Source organism: Triticum aestivum, chromosome 6B, assembly GCF_018294505.1.
Source record: "Triticum aestivum cultivar Chinese Spring chromosome 6B, IWGSC CS RefSeq v2.1, whole genome shotgun sequence".
NCBI classification, from domain to species: Eukaryota; Viridiplantae; Streptophyta; class Magnoliopsida; order Poales; family Poaceae; genus Triticum; species Triticum aestivum.
Genome location: NC_057810.1, coordinates 142,736,428 through 142,753,772, shown reverse-complemented (window position 1 = coordinate 142,753,772; position 17,345 = coordinate 142,736,428). Strand labels below are relative to the sequence as shown.

At 48.1% G+C, this 17,345-nt stretch overlaps 3 protein-coding genes across 3 annotated transcripts; all 3 read left to right on the top strand.

Moving 5' to 3' along the window:
- Positions 1-4,129: 4,129 nt before the first annotated feature.
- Positions 4,130-5,371, top strand: LOC123133793 (eukaryotic translation initiation factor 3 subunit G-1-like). Its single transcript, XM_044553201.1, has 2 exons — positions 4,130-4,768; positions 4,869-5,371. Exons 1-2 carry the CDS (start codon positions 4,219-4,221, stop codon positions 5,108-5,110), a joined length of 792 nt encoding a protein of 263 aa, XP_044409136.1. The 5' UTR covers positions 4,130-4,218; the 3' UTR covers positions 5,111-5,371.
- Positions 5,372-9,013: 3,642 nt separating this feature from the next.
- LOC123133792 (eukaryotic translation initiation factor 3 subunit G-1-like) lies at positions 9,014-10,175 on the top strand. Its single transcript, XM_044553200.1, has 2 exons — positions 9,014-9,652; positions 9,753-10,175. The coding sequence occupies exons 1-2, from the start codon at positions 9,103-9,105 to the stop codon at positions 9,992-9,994; spliced, it is 792 nt and encodes a 263-aa protein (XP_044409135.1). The 5' UTR covers positions 9,014-9,102; the 3' UTR covers positions 9,995-10,175.
- Positions 10,176-12,309: 2,134 nt separating this feature from the next.
- Positions 12,310-15,352, top strand: LOC123133791 (uncharacterized). The gene is made up of 5 exons (XM_044553199.1): positions 12,310-13,317; positions 13,434-13,478; positions 13,576-13,632; positions 14,236-14,745; positions 14,846-15,352. The coding sequence occupies exons 1-5, from the start codon at positions 12,348-12,350 to the stop codon at positions 15,085-15,087; spliced, it is 1,824 nt and encodes a 607-aa protein (XP_044409134.1). The 5' UTR covers positions 12,310-12,347; the 3' UTR covers positions 15,088-15,352.
- Positions 15,353-17,345: the final 1,993 nt, after the last annotated feature.

Sequence of the window (17,345 nt, the reverse complement as noted above, 5' to 3'; positions counted from 1 at the left end):
GGGATGCTTACATGTTAAACTGTCCGGTGGGAATTAGTGTGGCAGTTAGAGGTTACTGATGTGGGTTGTCCAATTGGTATTTCTCTAGATAAGAGTCCAGTCTTTGTTGTGGTATAGAGTTCAGTCGTGTTGAGATGAACTGTCCAGATAGAGTCCAGTGATGTTGAGTGATGTCAGACCACTTGCGAATGAAGTTGAATGGTTATTTGCCTTGTCCGTGTGATGAATTTGTGTGAGTTTCGTGGATACTATTGTTGTGTTCTTATCACTTTTAGGATGAATTAGAAGCTTGTAATTTGTTCAACTGATAAAACTGTTTGTGTATCATCTTTACTAAGTTAAACTATCCTCTCAGAAGTGCCAAGTAAGAAAGGCAATCTACTTGGCAGAAACTAAGTGATTGAAGAAGTGTTTTCAAGTATGCATGTAGCACTAGATTGATGCCGTGCTCTGAATTTCTTTACTCATGCTGCTGCTTGTTTGCTGTGAGCGATATTGAAGTCCTGGGCAATCAGCTGAATTGTCTTTCTTGGGCATTTTTCTAGTACAGGTCACAACTAGCCAAACTGGTGCTGCGTGCTGTTTGGTGGAAACATCTAATCATGCAGATAAGTTTCCTTATGCTTGAGCAATGGTTGGTCAGGCTATGATGTGACGTTCGATATCACACAAGGTGTTCCTCTGGTATTCGGGAGTTGCATAATCTCATAGTTAGAGGAATATGTATAAGTCATGAAGAAAGCAATAGCAATAAAACTAAACGATCATAATGCTAAGCTAACGGATGGGTCTTGTCCATCACATCATTCTCTAATGATGCGATCCCGTTCATCAAATGAAAACACATGTCTATGGTCAGGAAACTTAACCATCTTTGATTAACGAGCTAGTCAAGTAGAGGCATACTAAGGACACTCTGTTTGTCCATGTATTCATACATGTACTAAGTTTCTGGTTAATACAGTTCTAGCATGAATAATAAACATTTATCATGATATAAGGAAATATAAATAACAACTTTATTATTGCCTCTAGGGCATATTCCCTTCATTTTCGGGCCAGGCCTGGTTTAAAAAAAGACCGACCACAAAATCCCAAGCCCGGTCCTGGCCCGGCAAAATGCCTATTCTCTATATTTAAAAATAATGATATAGCTATTATGAGGGACACATACTACACTAATATACCTATTACTATATAAACAACCTAAATATCAAGTTTCATCGGGCTTCGGGCTGGGCTGCAAGCCGGAAAGTGAGGCCCGAGCCTGGCACGTACGTCGGGCTTTAGGCCGGGCCGGGCCACCAATGCCCACGTTTAATCACGGCATCGACCAAAGCCTAGGGATTAGGGTTCATCGCCACACCTTGGGATAGGAAGTAGGCATTCCCTATTTGGGGCTTCAGGCGCCCGTTAATATGTGTTTTGCAAACTGGCGCACGCATCCTCCACACTTAGGACGACCCATTTCCTTTTCTTTATTCCTTGATAAAAGAGCAAAAAAGGGTGCGCAACAGAAGAATCAAACTTGGAACCTCAACCTTCACAGAGCGCACGCCAACCACTGGACATCACACCACCTTTAACTATTAACTTCCTTCTTCTCCTTTTATTGTTTCTCCAGTTTGCGAAGCTCCTAGTTTTGGGAAGCTTACCAAATCGATTTTTATTTTTTTTCTCATTTCTTGGAACAGTTTGTGCGTTTTTTTGTTTCTTTTTGCAAATGCATGAACCTTATCAATTTTTGCAATTTTGTCTTTGAAATTGAAAAACCTTTTTCCAAATTGGTGAACATATTAAAAAGTTGATGATTTTTTTTCATATTTTTAAACTTTTTTCCAATATCGATGATTTTTTCAAATTCATGAACTTAAAAAAATCGATGAACATTTTTTTCCAAATTCGTGAACTTTTTTAAAAATTGATTAACTGTTTGTCAAATAGATGATTTTTTCTTTCAAAATTGATTATTTATTTTTTCACATTTATTCCATATTTTGCAAAAAATTTAAAAAACTTGTCATGGTGTGTCTGGGCTTTTTTTCGTGTTGCGTGGCTGGGCTACGCCTTGGTGGGCTAATCCGCCCCCCTCGGGGCCTGGGCTCGTTCTAAGGGTTTCCTGGCCCAGTCTCCACGAGATCTTTTGCTCTCCGGAAGCTTCCCGTGCTCTCCACAACAATCCGGTCTTCTCCAGCCATGTCTGGAAGGTTCTGGGGAAACTGGCGCTCCCGCCAAGGTTTTCGTGGGCGGCAAGCGATTAGCAGGCTTCCGTAGCTTCCAAGTTTGTCCCAATTACAAATAGATCCATCGAGCACTTATTTCTCGGCGGTCTTTCACTAGTGAGAGGAAAGGGACAGAAAGGAGAGGGTGATGGAGTTCGCCTCTCTCATCAAGGGCCCCGTCGGCTCTAAGGCCGAAGCCGGCGAGCCCGTCGCCCCAGAGGACGTCCTCACCGACGTCGTCCGCGTCGGGTCTGCCCTCACCGACTCCCTGCTCCACAAGTCCGGCGGCGTCCCCGACAACCTCATCCCCAAGTGCGGCGGCGTCCCCGACGACCTCATCCCCAAGTCCGGCGGCTTCCCCGACGACCTCATCCTCAAGTCCGGCGGCTTCCCCGACGACCTCATCCTCAAGTGCGGCGGCGTCCCCGACGACCTCATCCCCAAGTGCGGCGGCGTCCCCGACGACCTCATCCTCAAGTCCGGCGGCTTCCCCGACGACCTCATCCTCAAGTCCGGCGGCTTCCCCGACGACCTCATCCTCAAGTGCGGCGCCGTCCCCGACGACCTCATCCCCAAGTGCGGCCCCGGCCTCGACGACCTCATCCCCAAGGGCGGCGTCATCAACGACCCCCTCTCCTCCAAGCGCGGCGTCATCAACGACCCCCTCTCCTCCGAGCGTGGCGTCATCAACGACCCCCTCTCCTCCAAGCGCGGCGTCATCAACGACCCCCTCTCCACCGAGCGCGGCGTCATCAACGACCCCCTCTCCTCCAAGCGCGGCGTTATCAACGACCCCCTCTCCTTCGAGCGCGGCGTCATCAACAACCCCCTGTCCTCCAAGCGCAGCGTCATCAACGACCCCCTCTCCTCCAAGCGCGGCGTCATCAACGACGACCTCATCCCCAAGGGCGGCGGCATCAACGACCCCCTCTCCTCCAAGCGCGGCGTCATCAACGACAACCTCATCCCCAAGGGCGGCGTCATCAACGACCCCCTCTCCTCCAAGCGCGGCGTCATCAACGACCCCCTCTCCTCCGAGCGCGCCGTCACCTACAGCATCCTCTGCAAGGACAGCGAGACTGCGATGGCGAACGTGCTGCCCCACATTGTCCATTCTGGTATGCTTGTTCCAGATCTCCGCTCTTCGCTCTTATAATGTGATTGTGTGAGGAGCGAGATTGTCTGTGAGGGACCCTTCTGGATTTTGATACTATGTAATTTTAATCGAATCCATTAGAGTTGGAGAAGAACCCAGGCTCCCCTACACTGAAGCGGCAGGGTACGCATTGTTCTTTACTGAATTCCTCACGAGTTCTCCTATCAGTTTCTCGTTTTGAACTTCTCTTGGTTCTAAACTTCTGTGATTTCAATTGCAGAGCGCGATGAAAACCCGGAAGAGGAGAAATCTCTGTCCCCACCCATGAAGCGTTGCGGTAAAGCACACCTCCCTCTATCTTTTCAATCCATATATTCTCCACCCTGAACATGTTGTAGTTCACCTGAGCAACTGTACTTTGAAATCTGTGGTCAATGATTTCTCCTGAATTGTTTAGTCACTGCGCATATATGTTCTAGTTCACCTGCGCAATTCTACTCTGATGGTTTATGATTTCAATTGAATTGTTTATTCTCCACCCTGAACATGTTGTAGTTCACCTGAGCAACTGTACTTTGAAATCTGTGGTCAATGATTTCTCCTGAATTGTTAAGTCACTGCGCATATATGTTCTAGTTCACCTGCGCAATTCTACTCTGATGGTTTATGATTTCAATTGAATTGTTTATTCTCCACCCTGAACATGTTGTAGTTCACCTGAGCAACTGTACTTTGAAATCTATGGTCAATGATTTCTCCTGAATTGTTAAGTCACTGCGCATATATGTTCTAGTTCACCTGCGCAATTCTACTCTGATGGTTTATGATTTCAATTGAATTGTTTATTCTCCACCCTGAACATGTTTAGTTCACTGCTACTGTACTATTAATCTGTGGTCTATGTTTTCTTTGATTTTCTTTGTTTTATTCTTTCTTGCAGAGCAATATGATGAAGAGGAGGAAGACATTGTGGACATCAAGGTGGAGCAACTGGATCGCCCGCCGCTTCCACCGCGTCAGGTCATCGGACCTGACGAACATGGGTTCAAGCGCTACGTAGACTATTCTTGGGTGGGGAATCGCAAGGTCCGGACAGTGACCACCACGCGAGTGCACAAGATAGCAACCGTGCGCGTTAGCAAAAGGGTTCTGGAACGCCGTAAGACCTGGTGTAAGTTTGGAGATGCGGAGAACGATGACAGGGAGATAGCGAAGATCCGGCTTCTAAGGACAAGTACATCCGGCATCGTGAAGCTTGAGAGGCCCCCAAACTTCATCCCATCAGCCAGTGTCCCTTCAGCCCCTAGGCTGTCGCCGACGAAGGCAGCCTCGGCTGCACGCGAACAAGTTCTTGCAAAGGGAGGACCGGCCGTGGCTGCTGCCAGGGCGGCTGCGGCAGCGGGAGCTGAAGCCCGCGGACTCGACGTTTACCCAGGCGATACCAAGACAGGTAATCCCTTTTCCAATCAAACTCTCTAATAAGCTCCACAATTTCCAGTAATTCATTTTTTTGCTGACGGTCTTGATCTTCGATTCTTATTCTCGTACAGAGAGTGAGTGCTTCGTGGTCAGGATTGATCAGTTACCGTTGGAGTCCACAGAAGACAATGTTCGCGTGCTGATGGAGCAGTTCGGTGGGGTGAAGCATGTGTTCATTGCAAGACACCCGAGGACCAGAGCGTCTCTTCGGTATGCGTTCGTCTACTTCTTCGAGAAGGAAGATGGAGAAGCAGCGGTCGAAGCTCTCTCTGATGGGCTGGAAGCAAGGGTGGTCGGGATGCTTACATGTTAAACTGTCCGGTGGGAATTAGTGTGGCAGTTAGAGGTTACTGATGTGGGTTGTCCAATTGGTATTTCTCTAGATAAGAGTCCAGTCTTTGTTGTGGTATAGAGTTCAGTCGTGTTGAGATGAACTGTCCAGATAGAGTCCAGTGATGTTGAGTGATGTCAGACCACTTGCGAATGAAGTTGAATGGTTATTTGCCTTGTCCGTGTGATGAATTTGTGTGAGTTTCGTGGATACTATTGTTGTGTTCTTATCACTTTTAGGATGAATTAGAAGCTTGTAATTTGTTCAACTGATAAAACTGTTTGTGTATCATCTTTACTAAGTTAAACTATCCTATCAGAAGTGCCAGGTAAGAAAGGCAATCTACTTGGCAGAAACTAAGTGATTGAAGAAGTGTTTTCAAGTATGCATGTAGCACTAGATTGATGCCGTGCTCTGAATTTCTTTACTCATGCTGCTGCTTGTTTGCTGTGAGCGATATTGAAGTCCTGGGCAATCAGCTGAATTGTCTTTCTTGGGCATTTTTCTAGTACAGGTCACAACTAGCCAAACTGGTGGTGCGTGCTGTTTGGTGGAAACTTCAAATCATGCAGATAAGTTTCCTTATGCTTGAGCAATGGTTGGTCAGGCTATGATGTGACGTTTGATATCACACAAGGTGTTCCTCCGGTATTCGGGAGTTGCATAATCTCATAGTCAGAGGAATATGTATAAGTCATGAAGAAAGCAATAGCAATAAAACTAAACGATCATAATGCTAAGCTAACGGATGGGTCTTGTCTATCACATCATTCTCTAATGATGTGATCCCGTTCATCAAATGAAAACACATGTCTATGGTCAGGAAACTTAACCATCTTTGATTAACGAGCTAGTCAAGTAGAGGCATACTAAGGACACTCTGTTTGTCCATGTATTCATACATGTACTAAGTTTCTGGTTAATACAGTTCTAGCATGAATAATAAACATTTATCATGATATAAGGAAATATAAATAACAACTTTATTATTGCCTCTAGGGCATATTCCCTTCATTTTCGGGCCAGGCCGGGTTTAAAAAAAGACCGACCACAAAATCCCAAGCCCGGTCCTGGCCCGGCAAAATGCCTATTCTCTATATTTAAAAATAATAATATAGCTATTATGAGGGACACATACTACACTAATATACCTATTACTATATAAACAACCTAAATATCAAGTTTCATCGGGCTTCGGGCTGGGCTGCAAGCCGGAAAGTGAGGCCCGAGCCTGGCACGTACGTCGGGCTTCAGGCCGGGCCGGGCCACCAATGCCCACGTTTAATCACGGCATCGATCAAAGCCTAGGGATTAGGGTTCGTCGCCACACCTTGGGATAGGAAGTAGGCATTCCCTATTTGGGGCTTCAGGCGCCCGTTAATATGTGTTTTGCAAACCGGCGCACGCATCCTCCACACTTAGGACGACCCATTTCCTTTTCTTTATTCCATGTTAAAAGAGCAAATTAGGGTGCGCAACAGAAGAATCAAACTTGGAACCTCAACCTTCACAGAGGGCAAGCCAACCACTGGACATCACACCACCTTTGACTATTAACTTCCTTCTTCTCCTTTTATTGTTTCTCCAGTTTGCGACGCTCCTAGTTTTGGGAAGCTTACCAAACCGATTTTTATTTTTTTTCTCATTTCTTGGAACAGTTTGTGCGTTTTTTTTGTTTCTTTTTGCAAATGCATGAACCTTATCAATTTTTGCAATTTTGTCTTTGAAATTGAAAAACCTTTTTCCAAATTGGTGAACATATTAAAAAGTTGATGATTTTTTTCAAATTTTTAAACTTTTTTCCAATATCGATGATTTTTTCAAATTCATGAACTTAAAAAAATCGATGAACATTTTTTTCCAAATTCGTGAACTTTTTTAAAAATTGATTAACTGTTTGTCAAATAGATGATTTTTTCTTTCAAAATTGATATTTATTTTTTCACATTTATTCCGTATTTTGCAAATTTTTAAAAAAACTTGTCATGGTGTGTCTGGGCTTTTTTTCGTGTTGCGTGGCTGGGCTACGCCTTGGTGGGCTAATCCGCCCCCCTCGGGGCCTGGGCTCGTTCTAAGGGTTTCCTGGCCCAGTCTCCACGAGATCTTTTGCTCTCCAGAAGCTTCCCGTGCTCTCCACAATAATCCGGTGTTCTCCAGCCGTGTCTGGAAGGTTCTGGGGAAACTGGTGCTCCCGCCAAGGTTTCCGTGGGCGGCAAGCGATTAGCAGGCTTCCGTAGCTTCCAAGTTTGTCCCAATTACAAATAGATCCATCGAGCACTTATTTCTCGGCGGTCTTTCACTAGTGAGAGGAAAGGGACAGAGAGGAGAGGGTGATGGAGTTTGCCTCTCTCATCAAGGGCCCCGTCGGCTCTAAGGCCGAAGCCGGCGAGCCCATCGCCCCAGAGGACGTCCTCACCGACGTCGTCCGCGCCGGGTCTGCCCTCACCGACTCCCCGCTCCACAAGTCCGGCGGTGTCCCCAACAACCTCATCCCCAAGTGCGGCGGCGTCCCCGACGACCTCATCCCCAAGTCCGGCGGCTTCCCCGACGACCTCATCCTCAAGTCCGGCGGTTTCCCCGACGACCTCATCCTCAAGTGCGGCGGCGTCCCCGACGACCTCATCCCCAAGTGCGGCGGTGTCCCCGACGACCTCATCCTCAAGTCCGGCGGCTTCCCCGACGACCTCATCCCCAAGTGCGGCGCCGTCCCCGACGACCTCATCCCCAAGTGCGGCGCCGGCCTCGACGACCTCATCCCCAAGGGCGGCGTCATCAACGACCCCCTCTCCTCCAAGCGCGGCGTCATCAATGACCCCCTCTCCTCCAAGCGCGGCGTCATCAACGACCCCCTCTCCTCCAAGCGCGGCGTCATCAACGACCCCCTCTCCTCCGAGCGCGGCGTCATCAACGACCCCCTCTCCTCAACGACCCCCTCTCCTCCGAGCGCGGCGTCATCAACGACCCCCTCTCCTCCAAGCGCAGCGTCATCAACGACCCCCTCTCCTCCAAGCGCGGCGTCATCAACGACGACCTCATCCCAAGGGCGGCGGCATCAACGACCCCCTCTCCTCCAAGGGCAGCGTCATCAACGACAACCTCATCCCCAAGGGCGGCGTCATCAACGACCCCCTCTCCTCCAAGCGCGGCATCATCAACGACCCCCTCTCCTCCGAGCGCGCCGTCACCTACAGCATCCTCTGCAAGGACGGCGAGACTGCGATGGCGGACGTGCTGCCCCACATCGTCCATTCTGGTATGCTTGTTCCAGATCTCCGCTCTTCGCTCTTATAATGTGATTGTGTGAGGAGCGAGATTGTCTGTGAGGGACCCTTCTGGATTTTGATACTATGTAATTTTAATCTAATCCAGCAGAGTTGGAGAAGAACCCAGGCTCCCCTACACTGAAGCGGCAGGGTACGCATTGTTCTTTACTGAATTCCTCACGAGTTCTCCCATCAGTTTCTCGTTTTGAACTTCTCTTGGTTCTGAACTTCTGTGATTTCAATTGCAGAGCGCGATGAAAACCCGGAAGAGGAGAAATCTCTGTCCCCACCCATGAAGCGTTGCGGTAAAGCACACCTCCCTCTATCTTTTCAATCCCAATATTCTCCACCCTGAACATGTTGTAGTTCACCTGAGCAACTGTACTTTGAAATCTGTGGTCAATGATTTCTCCTGAATTGTTAAGTCACTGCGCATATATGTTCTAGTTCACCTGCGCAATTCTACTCTGATGGTTTATGATTTCAATTGAATTGTTTATTCTCCACCCTGAACATGTTGTAGTTCACCTGAGCAACTGTACTTTGAAATCTATGGTCAATGATTTCTCCTGAATTGTTAAGTCACTGCGCATATATGTTCTAGTTCACCTGCGCAATTCTACTCTGATGGTTTATGATTTCAATTGAATTGTTTATTCTCCACCCTGAACATGTTTAGTTCACTGCTACTGTACTATTAATCTGTGGTCTATGTTTTCTTTGATTTTCTTTGTTTTATTCTTTCTTGCAGAGCAATATGATGAAGAGGAGGAAGACATTGTGGACATCAAGGTGGAGCAACTGGATCGCCCGCCGCTTCCACCGCGTCAGGTCATCGGACCTGACGAACATGGGTTCAAGCGCTACGTAGACTATTCTTGGGTGGGGAATCGCAAGGTCCGGACAGTGACCACCACGCGAGTGCACAAGATAGCAACCGTGCGCGTTAGCAAAAGGGTTCTGGAACGCCGTAAGACCTGGTGTAAGTTTGGAGATGCGGAGAACGATGACAGGGAGATAGCGAAGATCCGGCTTCTAAGGACAAGTACATCCGGCATCGTGAAGCTTGAGAGGCCCCCAAACTTCATCCCATCAGCCAGTGTCCCTTCAGCCCCTAGGCTGTCGCCGACGAAGGCAGCCTCGGCTGCACGCGAACAAGTTCTTGCAAAGGGAGGACCGGCCGTGGCTGCTGCCAGGGCGGCTGCGGCAGCGGGAGCTGAAGCCCGCGGACTCGACGTTTACCCAGGCGATACCAAGACAGGTAATCCCTTTTCCAATCAAACTCTCTAATAAGCTCCACAATTTCCAGTTATTCATTTTTTTGCTGACGGTCTTGATCTTCGATTCTTATTCTCGTACAGAGAGTGAGTGCTTCGTGGTCAGGATTGATCAGTTACCGTTGGAGTCCACAGAAGACAATGTTCGCGTGCTGATGGAGCAGTTCGGTGGGGTGAAGCATGTGTTCATTGCAAGACACCCGAGGACCAGAGCGTCTCTTCGGTATGCGTTCGTCTACTTCTTCGAGAAGGAAGATGGAGAAGCAGCGGTCGAAGCTCTCTCTGATGGGCTGGAAGCAAGGGTGGTCGGGATGCTTACATGTTAAACTGTCCGGTGGGAATTAGTGTGGCAGTTAGAGGTTACTGATGTGGGTTGTTCAATTGGTATTTCTCTAGATAAGAGTCCAGTCTTTGTTGTGGTATAGAGTTCAGTCGTGTTGAGATGAACTGTCCAGATAGAGTCCAATGATGTTGAGTGATGTCAGACCACTTGCGAATGAAGTTGAATGGTTATTTGCCTTGTCCGTGTGATGAATTTGTGTGAGTTTCGTGGATACTATTGTTGTGTTCTTATCACTTTTAGGATGAATTAGAAGCTTGTAATTTGTTCAACTGATAAAACTGTTTGTGTATCATCTTTACTAAGTTAAACTATCCTATCAGAAGTGCCAGGTAAGAAAGGCAATCTACTTGGCAGAAACTAAGTGATTGAAGAAGTGTTTTCAAGTATGCATGTAGCACTAGATTGATGCCGTGCTCTGAATTTCTTTACTCATGCTGCTGCTTGTTTGCTGTGAGCGATATTGAAGTCCTGGGCAATCAGCTGAATTGTCTTTCTTGGGCATTTTTCTAGTACAGGTCACAACTAGCCAAACTGGTGCTGCGTGCTGTTTGGTGGAAACTTCTAATCATGCAGATAAGTTTCCTTATGCTTGAGCAATGGTTGGTCAGGCTATGATGTGACGTTTGATATCACACAAGGTGTTCCTCCGGTATTCGGGAGTTGCATAATCTCATAGTCAGAGGAATATGTATAAGTCATGAAGAAAGCAATAGCAATAAAACTAAACGATCATAATGCTAAGCTAACGGATGGGTCTTGTCCATCACATCATTCTCTAATGATGTGATCCCGTTCATCAAATGAAAACCTATGTCTATGGTCAGGAAACTTAACCATCTTTGATTAACGAGCTAGTCAAGTAGAGGCATACTAAGGACACTCTGTTTGTCCATGTATTCATACATGTACTAAGTTTTTGGTTAATACAGTTCTAGCATGAATAATAAACATTTATCATGATATAAGGAAAAATAAATAACAACTTTATTATTACCTCTAGGGCATATTCCCTTCATTTTCGGGCCAGGCCGGGTTTAAAAAAAGACCGACCACAAAATCCCAAGCCCGGTCCTGGCCCGGCAAAATGCCTATTCTCTATATTTAAAAATAATAATATAGCTATTATGAGGGACACATACTACACTAATATACCTATTACTATATAAACAACCTAAATATCAAGTTTCATCGGGCTTCGGGCTGGGCTGCAAGCCGGAAAGTGAGGCCCGAGCCTGGCACGTACGTCGGGCTTCAGGCCGGGCCGGGCCACCAATGCCCACGTTTAATCACGGCATCGATCAAAGCCTAGGGATTAGGGTTCGTCGCCACACCTTGGGATAGGAAGTAGGCATTCCCTATTTGGGGCTTCAGGCGTCCGTTAATATGTGTTTTGCAAACCGGCGCACGCATCCTCCACACTTAGGACGACCCATTTCCTTTTCTTTATTCCTTGTTAAAAGAGCAAAAAAGGGTGCGCAACAGAAGAATCAAACTTGGAACCTCAACCTTCACAGAGCGCACGCCAACCACTGGACATCACACCACCTTTGACTATTAACTTCCTTCTTCTCCTTTTATTGTTTCACCAGTTTGCGAAGCTCCTAGTTTTGGGAAGCTTACCAAACCGATTTTTATTTTTTTTCTCATTTCTTGGAACAGTTTGTGCGTTTTTTTTGTTTCTTTTTGCAAATGCATGAACCTTATCAATTTTTGCAATTTTGTCTTTGAAATTGAAAAACCTTTTTCCAAATTGGTGAACATATTAAAAAGTTGATGATTTTTTTTCAAATTTTTAAACTTTTTTCCAATATCGATGATTTTTTCAAATTCATGAACTTAAAAAAATCGATGAACATTTTTTTCCAAATTCGTGAACTTTTTTAAAAATTGATTAACTGTTTGTCAAATAGATGATTTTTTCTTTCAAAATTGATTATTTATTTTTTCACATTTATTCCGTATTTTGCAAAATTTTAAAAAAACTTGTCATGGTGTGTCTGGGCTTTTTTTTGTGTTGCGTGGCTGGGCTACGCCTTGGTGGGCTAATCCGCCCCCCTCGGGGCCTGGGCTCGTTCTAAGGGTTTCCTGGCCCAGTCTCCACGAGATCTTTTGCTCTCCGGAAGCTTCCCGTGCTCTCCACAACAATCCGGTCTTCTCCAGCCGTGTCTGGAAGGTTCTGGGGAAACTGGCGCTCCCGCCAAGGTTTTCGTGGGCGGCAAGCGATTAGCAGGCTTCCGTAGCTTCCAAGTTTGTCCCAATTACAAATAGATCCATCGAGCACTTATTTCTCGGCGGTCTTTCACTAGTGAGAGGAAAGGGACAGAGAGGAGAGGGTGATGGAGTTCGCCTCTCTCATCAAGGGCCCCGTCGGCTCTAAGGCCGAAGTCGGCGAGCCCGTCGCCCCAGAGGACGTCCTCACCGACGTCGTCCGCGCCGGGTCTGCCCTCACCGACTCCCCGCTCCACAAGTCCGGCGGCGTCCCCGACAACCTCATCCCCAAGTGCGGCGGCGTCCCCGACGACCTCATCCCCAAGTCCGGCGGCTTCCCCGACGACCTCATCCTCAAGTCCGGCGGCTTCCCCGACGACCTCATCCTCAAGTGCGGCGGCGTCCCCGACGACCTCATCCCCAAGTGCGGCGGCGTCCCCGACGACCTCATCCTCAAGTCCGGCGGCTTCCCCGACGACCTCATCCTCAAGTCCGGCGGCTTCCCCGACGACCTCATCCTCAAGTGCGGCGCCGTCCCCGACGACCTCATCCCCAAGTGCGGCGCCGGCCTCGACGACCTCATCCCCAAGGGCGGCGTCATCAACGACCCCCTCTCCTCCAAGCGCGGCGTCATCAACGACCCCCTCTCCTCCGAGCGCGGCGTCATCAACGACCCCCTCTCCTCCAAGCGCGGCGTCATCAACGACCCCCTCTCCTCCGAGCGTGGCGTCATCAACGACCCCCTCTTCTCCAAGCGCGGCGTCATCAACGACCCCCTCTCCTCCGAGCGCGGCGTCATCAACGACCCCCTCTCCTCCAAGCGCAGCGTCATCAACGACCCCCTCTCCTCCAAGCGCGGCGTCATCAACGACGACCTCATCCCCAAGGGCGGCGGCATCAACGACCCCCTCTCCTCCAAGCGCGGCGTCATCAACGACAACCTCATCCCCAAGGGCGGCGTCATCAACGACCCCCTCTCCTCCAAGCGCGGCGTCATCAACGACCCCCTCTCCTCCGAGCGCGCCGTCACCTACAGCATCCTCTGCAAGGACGGCGAGACTGCGATGGCGGACGTGCTGCCCCACATCGTCCATTCTGGTATGCTTGTTCCAGATCTCCGCTCTTCGCTCTTATAATGTGATTGTGTGAGGAGCGAGATTGTCTGTGAGGGACCCTTCTGGATTTTGATACTATGTAATTTTAATCTAATCCAGCAGAGTTGGAGAAGAACCCAGGCTCCCCTACACTGAAGCGGCAGGGTACGCATTGTTCTTTACTGAATTCCTCACGAGTTCTCCCATCAGTTTCTCGTTTTGAACTTCTCTTGGTTCTGAACTTCTGTGATTTCAATTGCAGAGCGCGATGAAAACCCGGAAGAGGAGAAATCTCTGTCCCCACCCATGAAGCATTGCGGTAAAGCACACCTCCCTCTATCTTTTTAATCCCAATATTCTCCACCCTGAACATGTTGTAGTTCACCTGAGCAACTGTACTTTGAAATCTGTGGTCAATGATTTCTCCTGAATTGTTTAGTCACTGCGCATATATGTTCTAGTTCACCTGCGCAATTCTACTCTGATGGTTTATGATTTCAATTGAATTGTTTATTCTCCACCCTGAACATGTTGTAGTTCACCTGAGCAACTATACTTTGAAATCTGTGGTCAATGATTTCTCCTGAATTGTTAAGTCACTGCGCATATATGTTCTAGTTCACCTGCGCAATTCTACTCTGATGGTTTATGATTTCAATTGAATTGTTTATTCTCCACCCTGAACATGTTGTAGTTCACCTGAGCAACTGTACTTTGAAATCTGTGGTCAATGATTTCTCCTGAATTGTTAAGTCACTGCGCATATATGTTCTAGTTCACCTGCCCAATTCTACTCTGATGGTTTATGATTTCAATTGAATTGTTTATTCTCCACCCTGAACATGTTTAGTTCACTGCTACTGTACTATTAATCTGTGGTCTATGTTTTCTTTGATTTTCTTTGTTTTATTCTTTCTTGCAGAGCAATATGATGAAGAGGAGGAAGACATTGTGGACATCAAGGTGGAGCAACTGGATCGCCCGCCGCTTCCACCGCGTCAGGTCATCGGACCTGACGAACATGGGTTCAAGCGCTACGTAGACTATTCTTGGGTGGGGAATCGCAAGGTCCGGACAGTGACCACCACGCGAGTGCACAAGATAGCAACCGTGCGCGTTAGCAAAAGGGTTCTGGAACGCCGTAAGACCTGGTGTAAGTTTGGAGATGCGGAGAACGATGACAGGGAGATAGCGAAGATCCGGCTTCTAAGGACAAGTACATCCGGCATCGTGAAGCTTGAGAGGCCCCCAAACTTCATCCCAGCAGCCAGTGTCCCTTCAGCCCCTGGGCTGTCGCCGACGAAGGCAGCCTCGGCTGCGCGCGAGCAAGTTCTTGCAAAGGGAGGACCGGCCGTGGCTGCTGCCAGGGCGGCTGCGGCAGCGGGAGCTGAAGCCCGCGGACTCGACGTTTACCCAGGCGATACCAAGACAGGTAATCCCTTTTCCAATCAAACTCTCTAATAAGCTCCACAATTTCCAGTTATTCATTTTTTTGCTGACGGTCTTGATCTTCGATTCTTATTCTCGTACAGAGAGTGAGTGCTTCGTGGTCAGGATTGATCAGTTACCGTTGGAGTCCACAGAAGACAATGTTCGCGTGCTGATGGAGCAGTTCGGTGGGGTGAAGCATGTGTTCATTGCAAGACACCCGAGGACCAGAGCGTCTCTTCGGTATGCGTTTGTCTACTTCTTCGAGAAGGAAGATGGAGAAGCAGCGGTCGAAGCTCTCTCTGATGGGCTGGAAGCAAGGGTGGTCGGGATGCTTACATGTTAAACTGTCCGGTGGGAATTAGTGTGGCAGTTAGAGGTTACTGATGTGGGTTGTCCAATTGGTATTTCTCTAGATAAGAGTCCAGTCTTTGTTGTGGTATAGAGTTCAGTCGTGTTGAGATGAACTGTCCAGATAGAGTCCAGTGATGTTGAGTGATGTCAGACCACTTGCGAATGAAGTTGAATGGTTATTTGCCTTGTCCGTGTGATGAATTTGTGTGAGTTTCGTGGATACTATTGTTGTGTTCTTATCACTTTTAGGATGAATTAGAAGCTTGTAATTTGTTCAACTGATAAAACTGTTTGTGTATCATCTTTACTAAGTTAAACTATCCTCTCAGAAGTGCGAGGTAAGAAAGGCAATCTACTTGGCAGAAACTAAGTGATTGAAGAAGTGTTTTCAAGTATGCATGTAGCACTAGATTGATGCCGTGCTCTGAATTTCTTTACTCATGCTGCTGCTTGTTTGCTGTGAGCGATATTGAAGTCCTGGGCAATCAGCTGAATTGTCTTTCTTGGGCATTTTTCTAGTACAGGTCACAACTAGCCAAACTGGTGCTGCGTGCTGTTTGGTGGAAACATCTAATCATGCAGATAAGTTTCCTTATGCTTGAGCAATGGTTGGTCAGGCTACTCCAGAGTGTGGAAACATCTGTTTGCTGTCGAATAGAAATACTGGTCATCTTGGTTTAGACTTTTACACTTACAAGCTACTCCAGAGTGTGGAATTATGCGGTGCAGTTGCTCACTTTGATGCTACCATGAAGGCTTCAGTTGATCATGTTATTACAGGAGCTGCATTACTGACTGGGAAACAACAAAGATGATCAGTTTACAACCAAACAGATGCAACTCACTCAAGTGCTAGTTCACTGTATGTTAGATCTAGGCAATGGATATTCGTTGCTTATTTTGTATTGTGTTGATGGCCACCTAGAAAATGAACTCGAGCAGGAGCTTGCTGTACATGGCTGGTGCTTCTTCAGCTCACCTTTATCTGAGTGGTTGAAGTATGGTAGTAAAACTGAAGAAATGCTGTGATCCGGGTGGCCTGGAACTGCACTTGTTCAAGATGGTATTTCTTATCAGGATAGTGTTGCCACGGGACCCTGAAGGCTTAAATTCAGTGGACGCAAATGAGTTCCCGTCTGACAGAGTGCAACCTCTTTTTCAAAGGGAGGAGTATTACGGTCCTCGCAACCTTCGTCGACCACAACTACTACCTCTATGCCGTCCTCGGGCCAACTCTAATGCGCGACCCCAAATGGTCCGGCCGCATCCGTTTGGGGGTAAAAGGACAGAACAGGCCGCCCAACAACCGACCCCATTCCCGGCCCAAAGTTGGGCCACGTTTGCGGCCGAATGGACACGCGCGAATGGGCGAGGTGCACGCCCTAGTCTGGCCTGGCCCGCCTGTCGGGGACACAACCACTTTTCTCTTCCCCGTCTCTTCCCTCTGCCCTCCGCCTCCGCCGTCACCGCCGCCAGCCCTATTCCTGGCCGTGTCGCCTTCCATCAAGGTCGTCCACCCCCACAACCATGCCATGTCATAGTTGCCCCACGTCTGCATTTCGGTTGAGTTTTTTTGCCGACGTTCATGGTTCCTTGTTGGCGGTGGGAGAGAGGCTACGGCCGCCGGCGCCGTCCGTTGACCCAAACAACTACCGGCAGGTGCTCCATTGCCCCAGGCCGCCCACCCCACCAATGCCAGCCTTGCTTCGCTGCATTGACTCGCTCTTTCCGGACGCATCTCCAACACGACCGCAAGGTGTTCCACGCGTTGCTCCCATGGTATCATGAGTAGGGGGGATGAGTTTTTCTTTCACAACTTCATTTGTTCAGGATGATTCGTCATCGGATGATGAAGACATTGTGACGGCTGCATTGGTCGTCCACGACCACATCAGTAGGAGTGGCTCGGTTCTGGGGATCAATCCCCGGCCATGTTCCGGCCTTGAACTGCAATAGGAGGAGAGGCCACACCCTTCTCTATGCCGATTACTTTGAGAATAGCGCACTCTTCAAACCACACAAATTTCGCCGCCGCTTCCATATGGCGAGACATGTGTTCAATCGTATTTGGGAGGGAGTGGTAGCATATGACCCTTACTTTGAGTGCAAAGAGGATGCCCTTGGCAAGCTTGGCTTCTCTTCTTACTAGAAATGCATTGCGGCTATCCGCATGCTTGCGTATAGAATTCTGGTGATCTTGTGGATGAGTATGTTCGTATGAGTGAGTCCACGTGTCTCCTGTCAATGTAT